Source organism: Acinonyx jubatus, chromosome D4 (assembly GCF_027475565.1).
Source record: "Acinonyx jubatus isolate Ajub_Pintada_27869175 chromosome D4, VMU_Ajub_asm_v1.0, whole genome shotgun sequence".
Classification (NCBI taxonomy): Eukaryota; Metazoa; Chordata; class Mammalia; order Carnivora; family Felidae; genus Acinonyx; species Acinonyx jubatus.
In genome coordinates, this window is record NC_069391.1 from 12516604 (window position 1) to 12535134 (window position 18531).

Genomic DNA, 18531 nt, shown 5'->3' on the forward strand with positions numbered 1-18531 from the left:
ATAGGAATTTTGTCACCAAGTTTGCCATTGGAAGGAGAGGAGTAATAGTAGAATGAAAAGACCATATTGAGTGAAGGTTTTATAACTGTTTGAGGGACTTTATCAGGGTTGCTGGTTTACAGAAAAGGAGCCACTAGAGTGGATGAAAAGGAAGCAATAATGGAGAAAAGGCTGTAATAAATTAAGGAAGTGAAGTCATAGACCTAGTAGAAGGGCCATGGCGGTCAGTTGAATTTAAGTCTTTAAGGAGCTTGAATAACGTACATAAATCAATTAGAACTGTTATGACCCTCAGCCTACTACCTATGACTTGATTTTTGGTACAAACTCTCTTTCAGGCAGGCTCATTGTCATTTATCATGGGCTGCACCCCTAATGCTTCACACTCTCCAGTCTTCTTGCTCCTTGGGTTCTCAAGAGCTAGAATCTCCCCAAATCTCCTTTTTCTCCTGTTCCTGGCTATTTACCTAGCCACCATAATGGGGAACGTGACTCTAGTGCTGCTAATCTCCCGGGACTCCAGGCTCCACTCACCTATGTATTATCTGCTCCGTGGTCTCTCTGTGATTGACATGGGGCTGTCCACAGTCACCCTGCCCCAGTTGCTGGTCCATCTGGTGTCTAATTACCCAGCCATTCCTGCTGCCCGCTGCTTGGCCCAGTTCTTTTTCTTCTATGCATTTGGAGTTACAGATACACTTGTTATTTCTGTCATGGCTCTGGATCGCTATGTGGCCATCTGTGACCCCCTGCACTACCATTCAGTGATGAATCGTCGACTCTGTGCCCGCTTACTGGCCTTGAGCTGGATGGTGTCCATAGTGCACACCATGCTGCATGTAGGACTTCTCTTGCCTCTATACTGGGCTGGGGATGCCAAGGGCAACGTTAACCTTCCCCACTTCTTTTGTGACCACCAACCACTTCTGCGAGCCTCTTGCTCTGACATACATTCCAATGAGCTGGCCATATTTTTGGAGGGTGGCTTCCTCATGCTAGGTCCCTGTGCCCTTATTGTACTCTCCTATGTTCGCATTGGGGCCACCATCCTGCGTTTGCCTTCAGCTGCTGGTCGCCACCGTGCAGTCTCTACTTGTGGATCCCACCTCACCATGGTTGGCTTCCTCTATGGCACCATTATTTGGGTCTACTTCCAGCCTTCTTCCCAGAACTCTCAGGAACAAGACATGGTGGCTTCTGTGATGTACACTGCCATTACACCTTTGGCCAACCCTTTTGTGTACAGCCTCCGCAACAAGGATGTCAAGAGTGCACTTCACAGGCTGCTTGGATGGGGAAAAGTGATTAGCCTGCCTAAGAGCCATTTTGGTTAGCTGAGGAAAGAAGTGGGAAGATTTAAGCATGGCCAGTTTTGGAAAGATGAGGGACGGATGGCCTGGACAACTTATGGAACCCCAGATTCAGCTCTTGTTAATGTGGTGCTCTGACAGAGCTGTGAACATTCCACATTCATTCCACATGTGCTCAGGGCTTCCTCATCAGCATGCCTCAGGAACCCCTTCCTCAGACCATTTATCTTCAGTTATCAAAGTAGATATAAATGAGTCACTAGGGCTAGAATATGTAACCCCACAGTTTTGAAGAAATATGAGAATATACTATGAAATCTTAACTAAATCAGAGACAGTGAAGTTAATTATGACCATGTTTAACTTGGTGTGCTTGCTTGTGGGAAGTGTGTGTATCAGAAAGTTAGGGAAAGGGAACAATTTAGGCAAATAGGGACGGCAATTTTACACCTGTTCCATTCAGTGAGCAAATATATGCCCAGAAGTGAGTGTGAAATGGGGGCCATGATTCTACCATTCCATATCTTAGCCTCAGTTTCCATGAGCCTGCCGTCGTGTGATCATCTTATTCTGATGTGTATGATTTCTATTTTTTATATTTTAAATTAATTTTATTTATATTTTCAAGTAAGATAGAGAGAGAAAATGTAAAGTTTAATAGTTTTCTGAATTAAACAAAGAACAGCAAACTGTTTCAACAGTGAAGAAAACAAAATGGCTGTGCTTAGCCTGTTGGGAGGTGGACTTGACTTCTATTTTATTGGCTCCTATGAGATTTAGAATAATAATTAAAAATATTTTGAACGCTTTTTTAATTGAAGTATAGTTGACACACAATGTTACATTAGTTTCAGGTGTACAACATGGTAGTTTGATAACTCCATATGTCATGCTGTGCTCACCGAAAGTGTAGATACCATCTGTCACCATACAATGCTGTTACAGTACCATGGACTACTTTTTAAATATAATTGAAATATAACACTGTAAGTTTAAGGTATATAATATGTTGATTTGATACATTTTTGTATGGTAATATTATTACAGTAGTACCCCCCCCTTACCCCAAAGGGGGATATGTTCCAAAACCCCCAGTGGATGCATAAAACAGCAGATAGTACTGAACTCTATATATGCTATGTTTTTTCCTATATATACATAACTATGATAAAGTTTAACTTACAAATTAGGCAGAGTAAGAGATCAACAACATCGGTAATAAAATGGAACAATTATAACAATATGCTGTAACAGAAGTTACGTGAATGTGTTCTCTCTCAGAGTATCTTATTATATGGTGCTCACCCTTCTTGCAGTGGTGTGAGATGATAAAATGTTTATGTGGTGAGATGAAGTGAGATCAATGACACAGGCAATGTGAAATAGCATTAGGCATCTACTGACCTTCTGACAATATGTCACAAGGAGGATCATCTCCTTCTGGACTACGGTTGACTGTAATTAACCGAAACTGCAGAAAATGAAACCACAGATGGGGGGGGGGAGGGACTGTGGCGCCAGCCAAGTGTTAGTTACCACATCTATCATGTCGTGTAATTATTTCTTCTTGTGGTAGGAAAAATGAAGATCTAGTCTCCTAGCAACTTTGAAGTTTGTAAATACAGTATTGTTGCCTATAATCACAATGCTGTGCAAAAAAAAAAAATAATAATAAATCACAGTGCTGTGCATTACATCTCCAGGACTTATTTATCTACTAGTTGTGAGTTTGTATCCTTAAACAACATCCCCCCAACTCCCCCAACTCCTCAGTCTCTGGGCTACCATTTTACTGTTTTTATGAGTTCAGTTATTTTAGGCTCTACATATAAAGTGAGATCATACAGTATTTCTCTTTCTCTGTCTGACTTATCTCAGCATAATACCCTCAAGATCCATTCATGTGGTCACAAATAGTAGAATTTCCTTCTTTCTTATGGTTGAATGATAAATGGAATATTGCTCAGCCATAAAAGAGAATGAAATCTAGGGGCACTTGGGTGGCTCAGTCGGTTGTGTGATGACAGCTCAGAGCCTGGAGCCTGCTTCAGATTCTGTGTCTCCCCCTCTCTCTTCCCCTAACCCACTCGCATCCTGTCTCTGTTTCTCTCAAGAATAAATTAACATTAAAATTTAAAAAAAAATGAGATCTTGCCATTTACAACGACATGGATGGAGCTAGAAGGTATTATACTAAGAGAAGTAAGTCGTTAGATTTCACTCATATGTGGAATTTAAGAAACAAAACAGATGAACATAGGGGGCAAAAGAGAGGCAAGCCAGAAAACAGACCTAACAATACAGAGCAAACAAATGGAGGGGAGGTGGACAGGAGAAAGTGTTAAATAGGTGATGTGTCACTTGTGATGAGCACTGGGTATTGTATGTAAGTGATGAATCACTAAATTCTACAGTTGAAACTAATATTACACTATATGCTAACCACATGGAATTTAATAAAAACCTGTCTGGAAGGCACCTAAGTTGTTTCCATAATCTTTTCTATTGTGAATAATGCTGCAATAAACATATCTTTTTGATATCCGTCTTTCATTTCCTTTGCATGTATACCCAGAAGTCGTATTCCTGGTTCATATGGTGGTTATATTTTTAATTTTTTGAGGAACCTCCATGCTGTGTTCTGTAGTGGTTGCACCCATCTACATTTTCAGCACCAGTGCCCAAGGGTTCCCTTTTCTTCACAACTTGCCTTTTTGGTGACAGCTATTGTCACAGATGTGAGGGGATATTTCATCATAGTTTTGATTTGCATCTCACTGCTGATTAGTGAAGCAGAGTACTTTTTCACTATTTGATTGTCTTTTTGTACTATTTGATTGTCCTTTTTGAAGAAATGACTATTCAAATCCCTTGCCACTTTCTTAATTGAGTTATTTGTGGGTTTTATTTTTGCTGTTGAGTTATATGAGTTCCTTATATATTTTGGATATGAACCCCTTATCAGATATCTGGTTTGCAAATATTCTTTCCTGTTCCCTAGGTTGTCTTTTCTTTGTCTCTTTTACTGTGCAGAAGCTTTTTAGTTTGATGTAGTCCCACTTGATTATGCTTTTGTTGTTTGTGCTTTTGGTATCCTATCCGGATATCATTGCCTAGACCAATGTGAAGGAAATTCTTCCCTGTTTTCTTCTAGAAGTTTTACATTGTCAGGCCTTATGTTTCTGTCTTTAGTCCATTTCAAGCTAATTTTTGTGTATGGTGTAAGATGGGGGTTCAATTTCATTTCTGTATATGTGGTTATCCACATATAGTTTCTCCAACACCATTTGTTGTGGAGATTATTCTTTCCCCGCTGAGTATTCTTTTTAAAAAATCCATTTATTTAAATTCAAGTTAGTTAACATACAGTGTAGTATTGGTTTCAGGAGTAGAACCCAGTGATTCATCATTTACATAAAACACCCAGTGCTCATCCCAACAAGTGCCCTCCTAATGCCCATCACCCATCTAGCCCACTCCCCCTATCACACCCCCTCCAATAGATCTCAGTTTGTTCTCTATATTTAAGAGTGTCTTATGGTTTGCCTCCCTCTCTGTTTTTGTCTTGTTTTTCCTTCCCTTCCCCTATGTTCATCTGTTGTGTTTCTTAAATTCCGCATGAGTGATTTAATATGGTATTTGTCTTTTACTGATTTATTTCACTAACATATAATGTTTATCACAACAAGTGCCCTTCTTAATGCCCATCACCCATTTATCCCATTCCTCCCCCACCTCCTCTCAGTTTGTTCTCTATATAAGTCTCTTATGGTTTGCCTCCTTCTCTGTTTGTAACTTATTTTTCCTTCCTTTACCCTATGGTTTTCTGTTAATTTTCTCAAATTCCACATATGAGTGAAAACATATATCTGTCTTTTTCTGACTGGCTTATTTCGCATAGCATGATACCCTCCAGTTCCCATTCCATCCATGTTGTGGCAAATGGCAAGATTTAATTCTTTTCATTGCTGAGTAGTATTGCATTTTGTGTGTGTGTGTGTGTGTGTGTGTGTGTGTGTGTGTATGTATGTGATACACACACACATACACACACACACATACACACACACACACACACACACACATAAACCACATCTTCTTTATCCATTCATCAATTGATGGACATTTGGGCTTTCTCCATAATTTGACTATTGTTGACAGTTTGCTATAAACATTGGGGAACATGTGCCCCTATTAATCCTGCTGCCCATTTCTTAACTGGATTATTTGTTTTTTGGGTGTTGGGTTTTATAAGTTTGTTATATATTTTAGATACTACCCTTTATTAGATATGTCATTCGCAAATATCTTCTCCTATCCCAAAGATTGCCTTTTAGTTTTCTTGATTGTTCATTGTGTGAAAGCATTTTATCTTGATAAATTCCCAGTAATTCATGTTTGCTTTTGTTTTCCTTGCTTCCAGAGACATGTATAGTAGGAATTTGCTATGGCTGATGTCAAAGAGATTTCTGCCTGTGTTCTCCTCTAGGATTTTGATGGCTTCCTGTCTCACATTTAGGTCTTTCATCCATTTTCAATTTATTTTTTTGTATGGTGTAAAAAAGTGGTCCAGTGTAATTTTTCTGTATGTTGCTGCTGAGTTTTCCAAACACCATTTGTTGAAGAGACTGTCGTTTTTCCATTGGATATTTTTTCATGGTTTGTCAAAGGTTTTTTGGCCATATAGTGGAAACCAATGAAAATGAAGACATGAGAGTCCAAAACCTTTGGGACGCAGCAAAAGTAGTCATAAGAGGGAAGTATTTAACAATACAAGTCTACATCAAAAATCACGAAAAATCTCAAATACACAACCTACCCTTATACCTAAAGAAGCTAGAAAAAGAACAATAAATGAAGCCTAAAGCCAGCAGAAGAAGGAAAACAATGAAGATTAGAGTTGAAATCAATGATATGGAAACAAATTACATAGAAACAACCACAACAAAAAACAGCAGAAAGGCACCTGAGTGGCTCATTTGGTTGAGCATCCAGCTCTTGATTTCAGCTCAAGTCATGATCTCACCATCATGAGGTTGAGCTCTCATGCTCAGCATGGAGCCCGCTTGGGATTCTTTCTTTCTGCCCCATTCTCCCCCTCTCAAAATGAATAAAGCAAACATTTAAAAACAAACAAACTCAGTAGAAGAGATAAATGAAACTAGGAGTGGTTCTTTGAAAAAATTAATAAAATTGATAATCCCCTAGTCAGACTTATCAAAAGGACGCAAATAAATAAAATCACAAATGAGAGAGGTCACAGCCACACCACAGAAATACAAACAATTATAAAAGAATATTATGAAAAATTATATACCAACAAATTGGGTAATCTGGAAGAAATGGATAAATTCCTAGAAACATATAAACCAACAAGACTGAAACAGGAAGAAACAGAAAATTTGAACAGACCAATAGCCAACAAAAAAATTTAATCAGCAATCAAAAATTTCCCAAAAAACAGAAGTCCAGGGCCAGCTGGCTTCCCGGGGAAATTCTACCAAACATTTAAAGAAGAGTTAATATCTATTTTTCTCAAACTGTTCTAAAAAATATCCTGGTATTTTTAATGAAATATTTCTAACTGACACAAATAACCATAACAGAATATTATAATTACCCAACTTTATTGTCGTCATTGCTGATGTTGTATCTTTTCTGCTTCTACCTGCTCCTCATTAGCTTTGAAATAAATCCCAGATGTCGTATCATTTCATCCATATATATTTCAATACTAATCTCTAAAAGATAAGGACTTTTTTTAAAGTTTATTTTTATTTCTTTTAAGAGAGAGAGAGCCAGTGGGGGATGGGCAGAGAGTGAGGGAGACAGAATCCCAAGCAGGCTCCGTGATGTCAGCACAGAGCTCAATGTGGGGCTCGAACTCACAAACTGTGAGATCATTACTTGAGCTGAAATCAAGAGTTGGTTGCTTAACTGATTGAGTCACCCAGGTGCCCCAGGATAAGGACTTAAACAAAAATCTCAATGTTATTATCATATCTGAAATGCAAATAATTCTTTTAATATTCTGAAATTCCTGGCCAGTATTGAAATTTCTTATTGTTTTTATAAATATAATAAAACACTTCTATAGTTTTTAAAATTAAGATCCAAGTAAGGTTTACATACTGTAATTGGTTATTTTGTCTTTTCAGTCTCTTTCTTCTCTCTCCCCCTTCACCTCCTTTTTTTCTTCCTCTTCTCTCCTCTCCTCTATCTCTAGCAATTTATTTGTGGAAGACATCATGTAATTTTCCTGTGGAATTCCCTACAGTCTGGTTTTGTGTGAGTTAATCAAGGTATTGTAGTTTAACGTGTTCCTCTGCACTTTATATTTTCCATAAGTTGGAAGCTGGATGTAGAAGGTTTATCAGATTCATGTTTGGCTTTTGGCAAGGTGAGACTACTTCCTAGGTTGTATGGGAGATGGAATGTCTGCTTATGTCACTTTTTTGGTGAAATTAGCAGCTGTTGCTATTCAATGTCTAGATCTATTTATTAGAGCAGTAATTAAAACAGAGGTGTACGTGTATGGATGGGGTAAGAAATCAGGTCTTGGGAGGAAAGAACAGTCTAAAATCCAGCACTGTCTGCTCAGAGTGAGATTAGTAGAAATGAAACACAGCCGATTGACAATGCCATCAGCCTGTATCCATTGTGGGAAGAAATCACTTCCCCAAAGTAAGAAGGGCCATTAGAAAGTCAAATAGATCCACTGCAAACAAAAATAAATGTATTACATTTTTTGAGGAAATTGATAATATTTTGATTGGTTAAAATCTCTTTGTTTCCACTGAATTTTGATCATATTCATCAGTTAATAATTTGGTTTTCCAGCTTGTGACTGAGCTACTTTTGCAGGTTAATCGTGGAAAGTACCTGTTTGTATCCAATTTACAGTCATTTCCACAATGTATAACCTGTGTCAATAAGCTATATGTCATTATTTTATAGTGAGACCAAGAATATCTCTAATTTGCATATACTCTCAGATTTTTCAGTGTGGTGCTCCACTTCTTACTGCTTCTTTTATATTCAAAGACTTGTTCAAATCAGGTATTTTGAAGATGATAGTTCTAAAATATATAAGCAAAATGGGCAGATGACTTTCAGCAAAGAATGCAGTTGAGTGAGGGCAGGAACTGCAAAAGTCACTGGAGAGCAGAATGGAAACAGCAGAGGTCAGGGTCATCCCACTGGTATCTCATAAAGCCTTATGCCTTGTAGCTAATTCAGCTGAGTTAAGATGTTTGATTTAATAACACTCAATAACAGAAAGGATAGGTTAGGAGAGCTGTATTCTTGAAATGATGAAATGGGAATCATTTTCCTCTTGGGTTTTTTTCTTGCTCAACTGTTGACATTATGCAAGAAAACCTGTGGTGTCCCCCAGGGAGTAGACCTTCCCTATAGACCCAATTGTTTTCAGAAGTTTTATGGTGAGATCCAGGTGTAAGGAAGCAGAAGAAGCACACTCTCCAGTCCCAGCTGATAATGGAAGGTAGATGGGCTCAGCCCATTATAATTAATATTTCATCTGAACACAGAGGCGCCTGGGGTTGGTAGAGTCCAGGGTGAGTGTGTATAAGTGACACTTCACTGGAACGAGCTACTATATAGAAAGGCTTTTATGGAAAATGATGGAAAGAGAATCCTTATTTTTGTAAGATTGTGGTGAAGAGGGAGCACAACTCTACCTAAACTTTCTATCTTGAGTGTATGGTGGTAGATACAGAGAAAAGGTGAGAATAAGGCTATATTCTGTCCTAATGGTAAATCAAAAGGAAAGAAGAAATAATAAATCACAACCCTCTTTTAGAAAATAGTGTGGTATTGGTACTAAGAATATCAAAGAATAGAATGAGGAACTAGTATTATAGTCAAGGGAAGTCATGGGATGGGAGAATTGTCAGTTATAACATGAAAAAAATAGGATTTTGAGTGAAATTATGAAGGCTTAGATGGAGAATATAGTCATGCAGTCAGGGAGGGTATGGAAAGACATTCCACAGTTCCCAGGTGCAAGAAATATGTGACAGAGCATCTAATTTATTTTATGATAATTTGGAAGATGCATTTTTGAGACAGAGAAAAGGAAATTCCAATTTACACATCTCAGATTCAAACTTTGTGATTCAACAACACAGGGGAACAGACTAGAAATAGAATTTAGACCAAGAAGGCATTTAATAGAGCAGATTCCTAATATTTAGATATTTATAAAACAGTGAATTATCTAATATCTCTTGGTTCTTTCATCAAAGAAGAAAGACAAGAATAAGCATGATTAAGGCCTGACACTCTAGCTCTGTTCCTTCTCCATGACTTTAGACATCCCCGAAGCATCAGGTGGGAACCTGAGATGCTTTTCTGTTTCATGCCAGGGATTCTTCCTTTTTTTCTCTCTCTGATTTCAGTTTAGTTTACTGTCTTGAGGTGTTCAAATCTGTATATGAATATGTGTCCATACCTTCCTTCCCTAAATGGACTACTCCAAACCATCAGCATCCTTAATCCCTCAAAATTGTCTAAATAGGACCTACAGAGCTCTGACAAGACTAATGTTGACATTTGGGGAAATAGGAAATATATAGAAATGAGTCTTAAAGAAGTCAGCCAAGAGTACTACCACTGCTTATTACTCTTTTTGCATATAATTAGTTTAAAAATACTGGTTTGCTTTTCTTGGAAGAAAATGGACTCTATGTTATTACATTCTCTTCATAATGGATAAATCTATATCTTTGGCACTTTTTCCTTCTTGAAGTTCATTTTCTTTCATCCTTTCCCCATGAAGGAACTTATCCCATCTCTCTTCCTTCCCATCTCTTCTTGTTCACCTTCATCTATATCTTCATGTTAATGTGTCTGTGTCACCACTGCCTTGAATGGGTAATAGGATCACAGGAGGGTATAGCTTGATCTATATCCACAGACATAGAGAAAGATACAGGAAGATATAAAGACTATCAGACACTGGAAAATGTAAGTCCTTGTTATCATTTAAGCTCCTGTTCCGTGATCTTTTTTTAAAAAATATTTATTTATTTTCAAGAAAGCACAAGCTGGGGAGGGGCAAAGAGAGGGGGAGAGAGGATCCAAAGTGGTCTCTGCACTGACAGGCTGACAGCAGTGAGTCCGATGTGGGCTTGAACTCAGAAACCATGAGATCATGACCTGAGCTGGAGTTGGACGCTCAGCGAATTGAGCCACCTAAGTGCCCCTCCATAATCTTTAGAGTGAAGAAAATCACTAAGAGAAGTGTTTTGATTCTTTCTCTGAATATTGGGAATACTCTCCCTTAGTGAGGTGGGACACTGGACTCATCAAAGAATAAATGCAACTATAGCTCATCATTTGGCTCTGCAATGAAAATTATTTATGTAGTTATACTAATGTAAATGTTGTCTACTAATTTATAGTTTTTACCTGGAATAAATAATTGTGGTTCCAACTCATAATTTATATATTTTCAATTTTGACAATATATAGATCAAGATATAGCTTTCTAAATGTTGGGAGGGTCAGGGATGAGGAAGAGAAGTGGAGTCAGCAGTTGATGGAATAAAAAATATAGATTTTAAGTATACTGCTTGAAAGCAGAAAAGCAACAAATTTAAGAACTAAAATAATCATCAAAAAATTGGGGAAGGGAGGAGAGAAGAATGGGGATAATGGAAACAAGATAAACCATCTTGCATAGTAGAAAGCCAAAAGATAAATTGATAAAACTGGTAAATAGATACATAAACAAGCAGTATTTTATTTAAAGGTGTAAATGTACGAACCACCAGATGTGATAAAACCAAAATGGAGCAAAGTTAGGGTCAGAGACTGATGCTTTTTATTGTATGTTCTTTTATACCTTACTATTTTAAACAATTTTTCTCACATTCATGAAGAAATACAGTATTTCATCAAAATATCCTTATCCATATAGTAGTCCCAAAATGTTACCTCTTTGGTGTACCATGTACATCTGCCTATAGGGAAAACCTGAACTGGAAAGAAACACTCCCATCCACTGGCAGTTTACATTATTTATTGAAAATTAATCATTAATGAAAGCAACGATGTTATTAACCATTTCTACTCTCATCCCAGGTAAGTTCAATTGACTTAATGGAAGAAGAACTCCCCTACAAAAGAACAATAGCTTCTGGACATACAAAGTTAGGACCAGATCTTCACTCCAGTGCCCCATCAGAGATGTGGAGACTCAGACATTTGCCTGGAGCCTTGACATAAGTTTCGTTTTCTTTCCAACTCTGACAATCAGCGAAATGTGGTGCTTGTGTCTAATAAAACTATACAGGGTTGAGTCAAGGTTTTGATTCCCAGCTCCTATAAGACCTTCAACAAAGTAGTTTCTTTGCTTTAGTTTTCTTGTCTGTAATATAAAAGTAGTTTGTACCATACAGGATCGTTGTGACAATTAAACATATGATATTTAGTATGCTGTTTAGCACAGAGCAAACGCCGAAGAAATTTTGTGTTTAGTGATCCCTTGTTTGTTATACAGGGAATTTTGAAAATGCAGGAACCATGTGTGATTTATCCTGATGCCCTTAATATATATCACATTGAGAGATTATAAAATAGTAAATGAACCTGGAATAAACTAAAGAGTGGGTGGGTACTCCAGTGGATAGATAGAAAGATAATGACAAGGGAAAGAAATGAAGGAAAAAACTCTTTTGGAAACTAGGGGCATGCGTGCAAGAAGTTTCCTAAAAGCTATCTCAGAGTAGATTTCAGCATTATTTGATACTAACACTTGCTCTTTGCAGGTGTTATAGATCATGTGTTATGGCCACTAGAAACAGGACAGAAGTAACTGAATTTTTCTTATTGGGCCTGTCCAGCTGGGCAGAGATGCAGCCAGTTATTTTTGGGATTGTCCTTGCCATGCACCTGGTGGCACTTATGGGCAATGCCCTATTAGTAATTGTTGCCCTCTCAGACCCCAAGCTTCAGACTCCAATGTATTTCCTGCTCAGTCAGCTTTCCTTTATTGACATGTTTCTGACAACCATCACTGTTCCCCAGATGCTGGTGCACACACTGTCTGTGAATAGAATCATCTCCTTTAATTGCTGCATGATCCAGCTCTTCTGTTTTATGGCTGTGGGCAGCATGGAAGGCCACTTGCTGGCTGCCATGGCCTATGACCGCTATGTTGCCATCTGTGACCCATTAAGATACTCTGCCATCATCAGCCGTGGCCTCTGTCTGCGTATAACCTTGACCTCGTGGGTGGTTGTCAGCCTCAACAGCCTGCTTTATAGTGTGTTGGTCACCCGCTTAACCTTTTGTGGCAACCAGGTCACCCATTTCTTCTGTGACATCACACCCTTGTTAAAACTCTCCTGCACCCGACCAGTGGTCAATGAAATGCTAATATTTACTGAGGGCGTAGCTGTGGTGGTCAGCCCCTTCTTCTTCATTTTAGGTTCCTATGCCCGCATTGCTGTTGCCATAGCTCGCACGCATTCAGTTGCTGCCTTGCGCAAAGCCCTGTCCACATGTAGCTCCCACATTCTGGTTGTGCTGCTCCTGTATGGCTCTGTGATCTACATGTATCTCCGGCCATCCTCCAGCTATGACTTGGACCAGGATCGCCAAGTCGCCATGTTTTACACAGTAGTTACTCCTATGCTAAACCCACTGATCTACAGCCTGAGGAACCAGGAGGTTAAGGGAGCTCTGCGAAGGCTTTTCAGGAAACTCTGCATCTCAAGAAACTTCCAACCTGGTTCCCAGATAAATGGGGGATGGCAGAACATCTCCTGAGCACAGAGTTAAGATTTAACTTGAAAATACCTCAAATATATGGATTACATTCCTAATAACTGGTATGGTTCACATTTCTGTGGAATAATCTTCCTTGTTGGCTCCCTCTTGTTTGGATCTGGTAGAAACAAGTGAGTTCATGAATAAATAGTTCTGGTCCCCATTGACTGACCTAGAATCTCATCATATTGGAACTGAACAGATGTTTTTAGATCTCAACATCTGAATCTCTCATCTTTTAGATCTAATATAGGGCATAGGGGATTACTAAACCAGATTATTACACATAGTAAGGCTTACAGAATTTTGATCATTTTAGTGATGTTGTGGCATGTACTGTTTTCCAGAGAAAAGTCCAAGTGAGTTACAATACCATTATACAAGAGAGTGTTTTTGTATCTATCTATCTATCTATCTATCTATAATTCCAGTATAATTAATTTACAGTGTTGTATTAGTTTTAGGTGCACAATATAGTGATTCAACAATTTTACACATTACTCAGTGCTTGTCATGGTAAGTGTACTCTTAATCCCCTTCACCAATTTTACCCATCCTCCCACCCATCTCCCCTCTGGTAACCACCAGCTTGTTCTTTATATTTAAGGGTCTTGTTGTTTTGTTTGTCTCTTTCTTCTTTGTTCATTTGTTTTGTTTCTTATGAAATCATATGGTTTTGTCTTTCTCTGGCTGACTTATTTCACTTAGCATTATACCCTCTAGATCCATCCACATTGTTGAACATGGCAAGGTTTCATTCTTTTTTATGGCTGAGTAATATTCCATGGTGTGTGTGTGTGTGTGTGTGTGTGTGTGTGTGTGTGTGTGTGTGTAGGTGTGTGTGTGTATCACATATTCTTTATCCATTCATCTACCAATGGGCACTTGGGTTGCTACCATATCTTGGCTATTATACATAATGCTGCAATAAACATAGGGGTGCATATGTGTGTGTGTGTGTGTATATATATATATATATATATATATATATATATGTATATATATTTGAATTCATGATTTTGTTTTCTTTGGGTAAATACTAAGTAGTGGACTTACTTGATCATATGGTAATTCTCTGTTTAATTGTTTGAGGAACCTACATAGTGTTTTTCACAGTGGCTACACCAGTTTGAATTCCCACCAACAGCACAAGGGTTCTTTTTCTCCATATCCTCACCAACAGCTGTTATTTCTCATGTTTTTTATTTTAGCCATTTTGACAAGTGTGAGGTGATATCTCATTGTGGATTTGATTTGCATTTTCCTAATGATGAGTGATGTCGAGCATCTTTTCATGTGTCTCTTGGCCATCTGTATGTCTTCTTTGGTGTGTCTGTTCATGTCTTCTGCCCCTTTTTAATTGGATTATTGGTGGGGTTTTTTGGTGTTGAGTTGCATAAGTTCTTTATATATTTAGGATATTAACCCCTTATAAGATATATCATTAGCAAATATCTTCTCCCATTCAGTAGGTTGTATTTTTGTGTTATTGCTTGTTTTCTTTGCTGTGCAAAAGCTTTGTATTGTAACGTAGTTTCAACAGTTAATTTTTGCTTTTGTTTCCCTTGCCTTCGGAGCCATATGTAGAAAAATGTTGCTATGGCCAATGTCAGAGAAATTACTGCCTGCATTCTCATCTAGGATCTTTGTGGTTTCAGGTCTCACATTTAGGTCTTTAATCCATTTTGAGTTTATTTTTATGTATGGTGCAAGAAAGTGGTCCAGTTTCATTCTTTTGCATGCTACTATCCAGTTTCCCAACACCGTTTCTTGAAGAGACTTTTTCCCATTGCATATTCTGCCTCCTTTGTCAAAGGTTAGTTAACCATATAATATTGGATTTATTTCTGGGCTCTTTATTCTGTTCCATTGATCTGTGTCTACTTTTGTGCCAGTACTGTTTTGATTACTACATCTTTGTATTATATCTTGAAATCTGGGATTGTGATGTCTCCACTTTTGTTCTTCTTTCTCAGGATTGCTTTGGCTAGTCAGGGTCTTCAATGGTTTCATACAAATTTTAGGATTATTTGTTCTAGTTCTTTGAAAAATGCTGTTATATTTTTAGAGGGATTGCATTAAATCTATAGATTGCTTTTGGTAGCATGAACATTTTAGCAATATTTGTTCTCCCAGTCCATGAACATGGAATATCTTTCCATTTATTTGTGTAATCTTCAATTTCTTTCATCAGTGTTTTATAGTTTTCAGAGTACAGGTGTTTCACCCAGGAGAGTGAGTTTTGAGTGGACCATGGAGTAGCCTAAACCTCTTTTATTTTTATTTATTTTTATTTTTAAATTATAATTTATTGTCAAATTGGTTTCCATACAACACACAGTGCTCATCCCAACAAGTGCCCTCCTCCCTGACCATCACCCACTTTCCCCTCTCCTCAACCCCCTATCTACCCTTAGTTTGTTCTCAGTCCTCAAGAGTCTCTTATGGTTTGCCTCCCTCCCTCTCTGTAACTTTTTCCCCCCTTCCCCTCCCCCATGGTCTTCTGTTAAGTTTCTCAAGATCCACATATGAGTGAAAACATATGATATCTGTCTTTCTCTGTATGACTTATTTCACTTAGCATAACACTCTCCAGTTCCATCCACATTGCTGCAAATGGCCAGATTTCATTCTTTCTCATTGCCAAGTAGTATTCCATTGCATATATAAACCACATCTTCTTTATCTATTCGTCATTGATGGACATTTAGGCTCTTTCCATAATTTGGATACTGTTGAAAGTGCTGCTAAACCTCTTTTAAAGCAGTAATAATTTTACAGTCTCGCATTATTTTCAACTCACAGTACTAATAAGAAGTTCAGTATTTATACTGAATTATTCCATCTGAGTGTTCATGTCACTTCATAAAAGACAATCTAGGCCACTGGTAATAGAGACTGGGTGGGAGAGTCTTCATAGTGGCTCTAACACCAGAAGTAGGTGGTCTGATTTGGGACTAAAGGTAAGTGGAGCTGTTTAAACACACTGATAGACTTGATGTAATATTTCAGGGGAAAAAGAAGAATCAAGGATGGACTGTGGAAGTGGATGGAATCATTTTGCTAATTTCTAATATATGTGACAGTCTCTGTGGAGGTGGAAGTAATGCAGATTTGGTTGGGAGGGGGAAAAATCACTAAGTCTGTATGGCCATGTTAATTTTGTGATCTCTACCCAAGTGGAGATATTTCATAGGCAGTTGAATATATAATTCTTGAGGCTCATGGAGACATCTTGTCTTGAGATAGAAATGTCACAACCAAATGTAGATCGTGTTTCAAGCCATAGCACTGGATAGAATCACATAGTAAGAGAATATAGAAAAGAGAAGAGCCCTGAGATAGGTGCACGCCTAAAGATTTAAAGGCCTGGGAGTGGAACTCAGGGGCGCCTGGGTGGCTCAGTCGGTTAAGCGTCCAACTTTGGCTCAGGTCATGATCTCACAGTTCGTGAGTTCAAGTCCTGTGTCAGGCTCTGTGCTGACAGCTGGCTTGGAGCCTGGAGCCTGCTTCAGATTCTGTGTCTCCCTCTCTCTCTGTCCCTCCCCTAGTTGCACTGTCTCTTTCTCTCTCTCTCTCCCTCTCTCTCTCTCTCTCTCTCTCTCTCTCTCAATAAATAAAAAAATAAAAATTTAAAGGTCTGGGAGTAGAGGTAGGAAAGGAAACAGACAAGTGGCCATTAGTAGAAAGAAGGCAGGTAATTTAGTATGTAATAATTCTAGGAAAGAGTATATCCAGAATACAGGAGTCTCACTCACTCAAATGTAGTTAAGAGGTCATTAAAGAAAACATAATTGATTATTAGATTTGGCAAGATATAGATTACTGGAAACTTTGAAAATCAGAGTACTTAAGCGAAGTGTTAAGGGAAAAATTCTAATTACATTCCTTTTATGATAAAATTGCAACTGAGAGTGGAGGCTGTGATGATAGATACTTCTGAAGTATAGTTTTTTTGTTTTGTTTTGGTCTGGTTTTTTTGAGAAGGTATACAAAAAGTGGTGTGTAATTTGAGAAGGACATGAGTCAAGGGAGAATTTCTTCTTAATTTTTGTAAAGGATAAAGATATTAAGCTTGTTTGCTGATAGAAATGATTCAGTATGTAATTAAAAATTAATAATTCAAGAGAGAAAGTATTTAATTGCAAGAATAAAGGCCTCAAAAGAGGATTCATATCAAATCATAGGGGATGATTTTATCAAGGGGCTGAGCCACATTTCCCCCTCTAACAAAAAGGAAGTCAGCGTACATGGGTTCAGATGTAGGTGGGCTGTTGGATTTGATGGCAGGAAGATGTCATGTATTTGAAGAGACTTCAATAGAGAGTAGTGGGAGCAGGGTTGTTTTAGAGAATTGTGGAAAGAAATGTGTGGAATATGCTAGAGTTTGGGAAAGTGAAGTTCTAGGAGATGTTATGGTAAGCCCCAACTCTGCCAATATTGATGTTTTGTTCAAAAGCTTAATATTAAATCAGCATGATTGGGTGATGTTCTCCAACTATATTCAGGTCATCAAAACAAAATGTTGGGTTTACCTAGGGTTGGAATTTTGCCAGGTAGAGCAAAATAAGACGATAGAACTAAGGGTGTTTGCAAGAAGATGGTTACAGTTCTGGACCATAAAACATATTCTTGTTAAGGTGGGAAAGAAGAGCATGAATGAAGTGATGGATAATGAAAAACAATCTCAAGCAATGGTAATCTCAGCAGTGTCAGAGAATGGATGGAGTTGGAAATCTGAATTAAGTCAGGTGAAAGAGCTTGTAATAGCAAAGTCTAAGATATAACCATATGAGTGGGTGGCTGAGATGAGGTGAAGGAAAAGATTGCTGGAGCTAAACAGGGTAGGAATGGAGAATCCAAGTTGCTAGATAAACCATTTGTGTGGATATTGGTATTTCCAAATGTGAGAATTAAATAGTGGTGGAGACAGAGAATCAGATGCTGAAGTCATCAAGGAGTGAGGAAGGAACACTAGAAAGATTTTTTATTTTATTTATTTTATTTTTTAAATAAGAATTTTATATATTTAAGGTGTACAACATGATGGTTTGGTACAGACATACATAGTGATGTGATTACTTCAGTCAAGCTAATTAACATATCGTCTCCTCACACAGTTACCATTTGTGTGTGTGTGCTAAGCGCACCTGGAATCCAATCTCTTAGCAAATTTTCAATAGGCAGTGCAATATTATTAACTATGTTTATCATGCTGTACATTAGATCTCTAGACTTCATACTTATCCTACACAACTGCAACTTTGTATCTTTAAGCAGTATCTCCCCATTTCCCCCAACTCTCTGCCACTGGTAACTTCTCTTCTACTGTCTGCTTCTTAAGTATTTGATTCTTTTAGATTCTTTTAGATTAGGAGATATCATGCAGTTTTGTTTCCTTTCTATGTCTGGCTTATTTCACTTA

The 18531-nt window shown here is 38.0% G+C and overlaps 3 protein-coding genes across 5 annotated transcripts in view; all 3 read left to right on the forward strand.

Moving 5' to 3' along the window:
• LOC106965928 (olfactory receptor 1L8-like) overlaps window positions 1-18531 on the forward strand; it is a 412015-nt gene that overhangs the window by 177966 nt on the left and 215518 nt on the right. The gene's annotated exons all lie outside the window — the stretch shown is intronic.
• Window positions 10-1932, forward strand: LOC106965726 (olfactory receptor 1B1). Its single transcript, XM_015061810.3, has one exon. The coding sequence runs from the start codon at window positions 360-362 to the stop codon at window positions 1332-1334; it is 975 nt and encodes a 324-aa protein (XP_014917296.2). The 5' UTR covers window positions 10-359; the 3' UTR covers window positions 1335-1932.
• Window positions 12006-13106, forward strand: LOC106965718 (olfactory receptor 1361-like). The gene has a single exon (XM_015061802.2). The coding sequence runs from the start codon at window positions 12123-12125 to the stop codon at window positions 13104-13106; it is 984 nt and encodes a 327-aa protein (XP_014917288.1). The 5' UTR covers window positions 12006-12122.

What these genes read in the sequence shown, in the direction of transcription:
- LOC106965718 (XM_015061802.2), top strand. Translation starts at nt 12,123, where the DNA reads ATGGCCACTAGAAACAGGACAGAAGTAACTGAATTTTTCTTATTGGGC.
- LOC106965726 (XM_015061810.3), top strand. Translation starts at nt 360, where the DNA reads ATGGGCTGCACCCCTAATGCTTCACACTCTCCAGTCTTCTTGCTCCTT.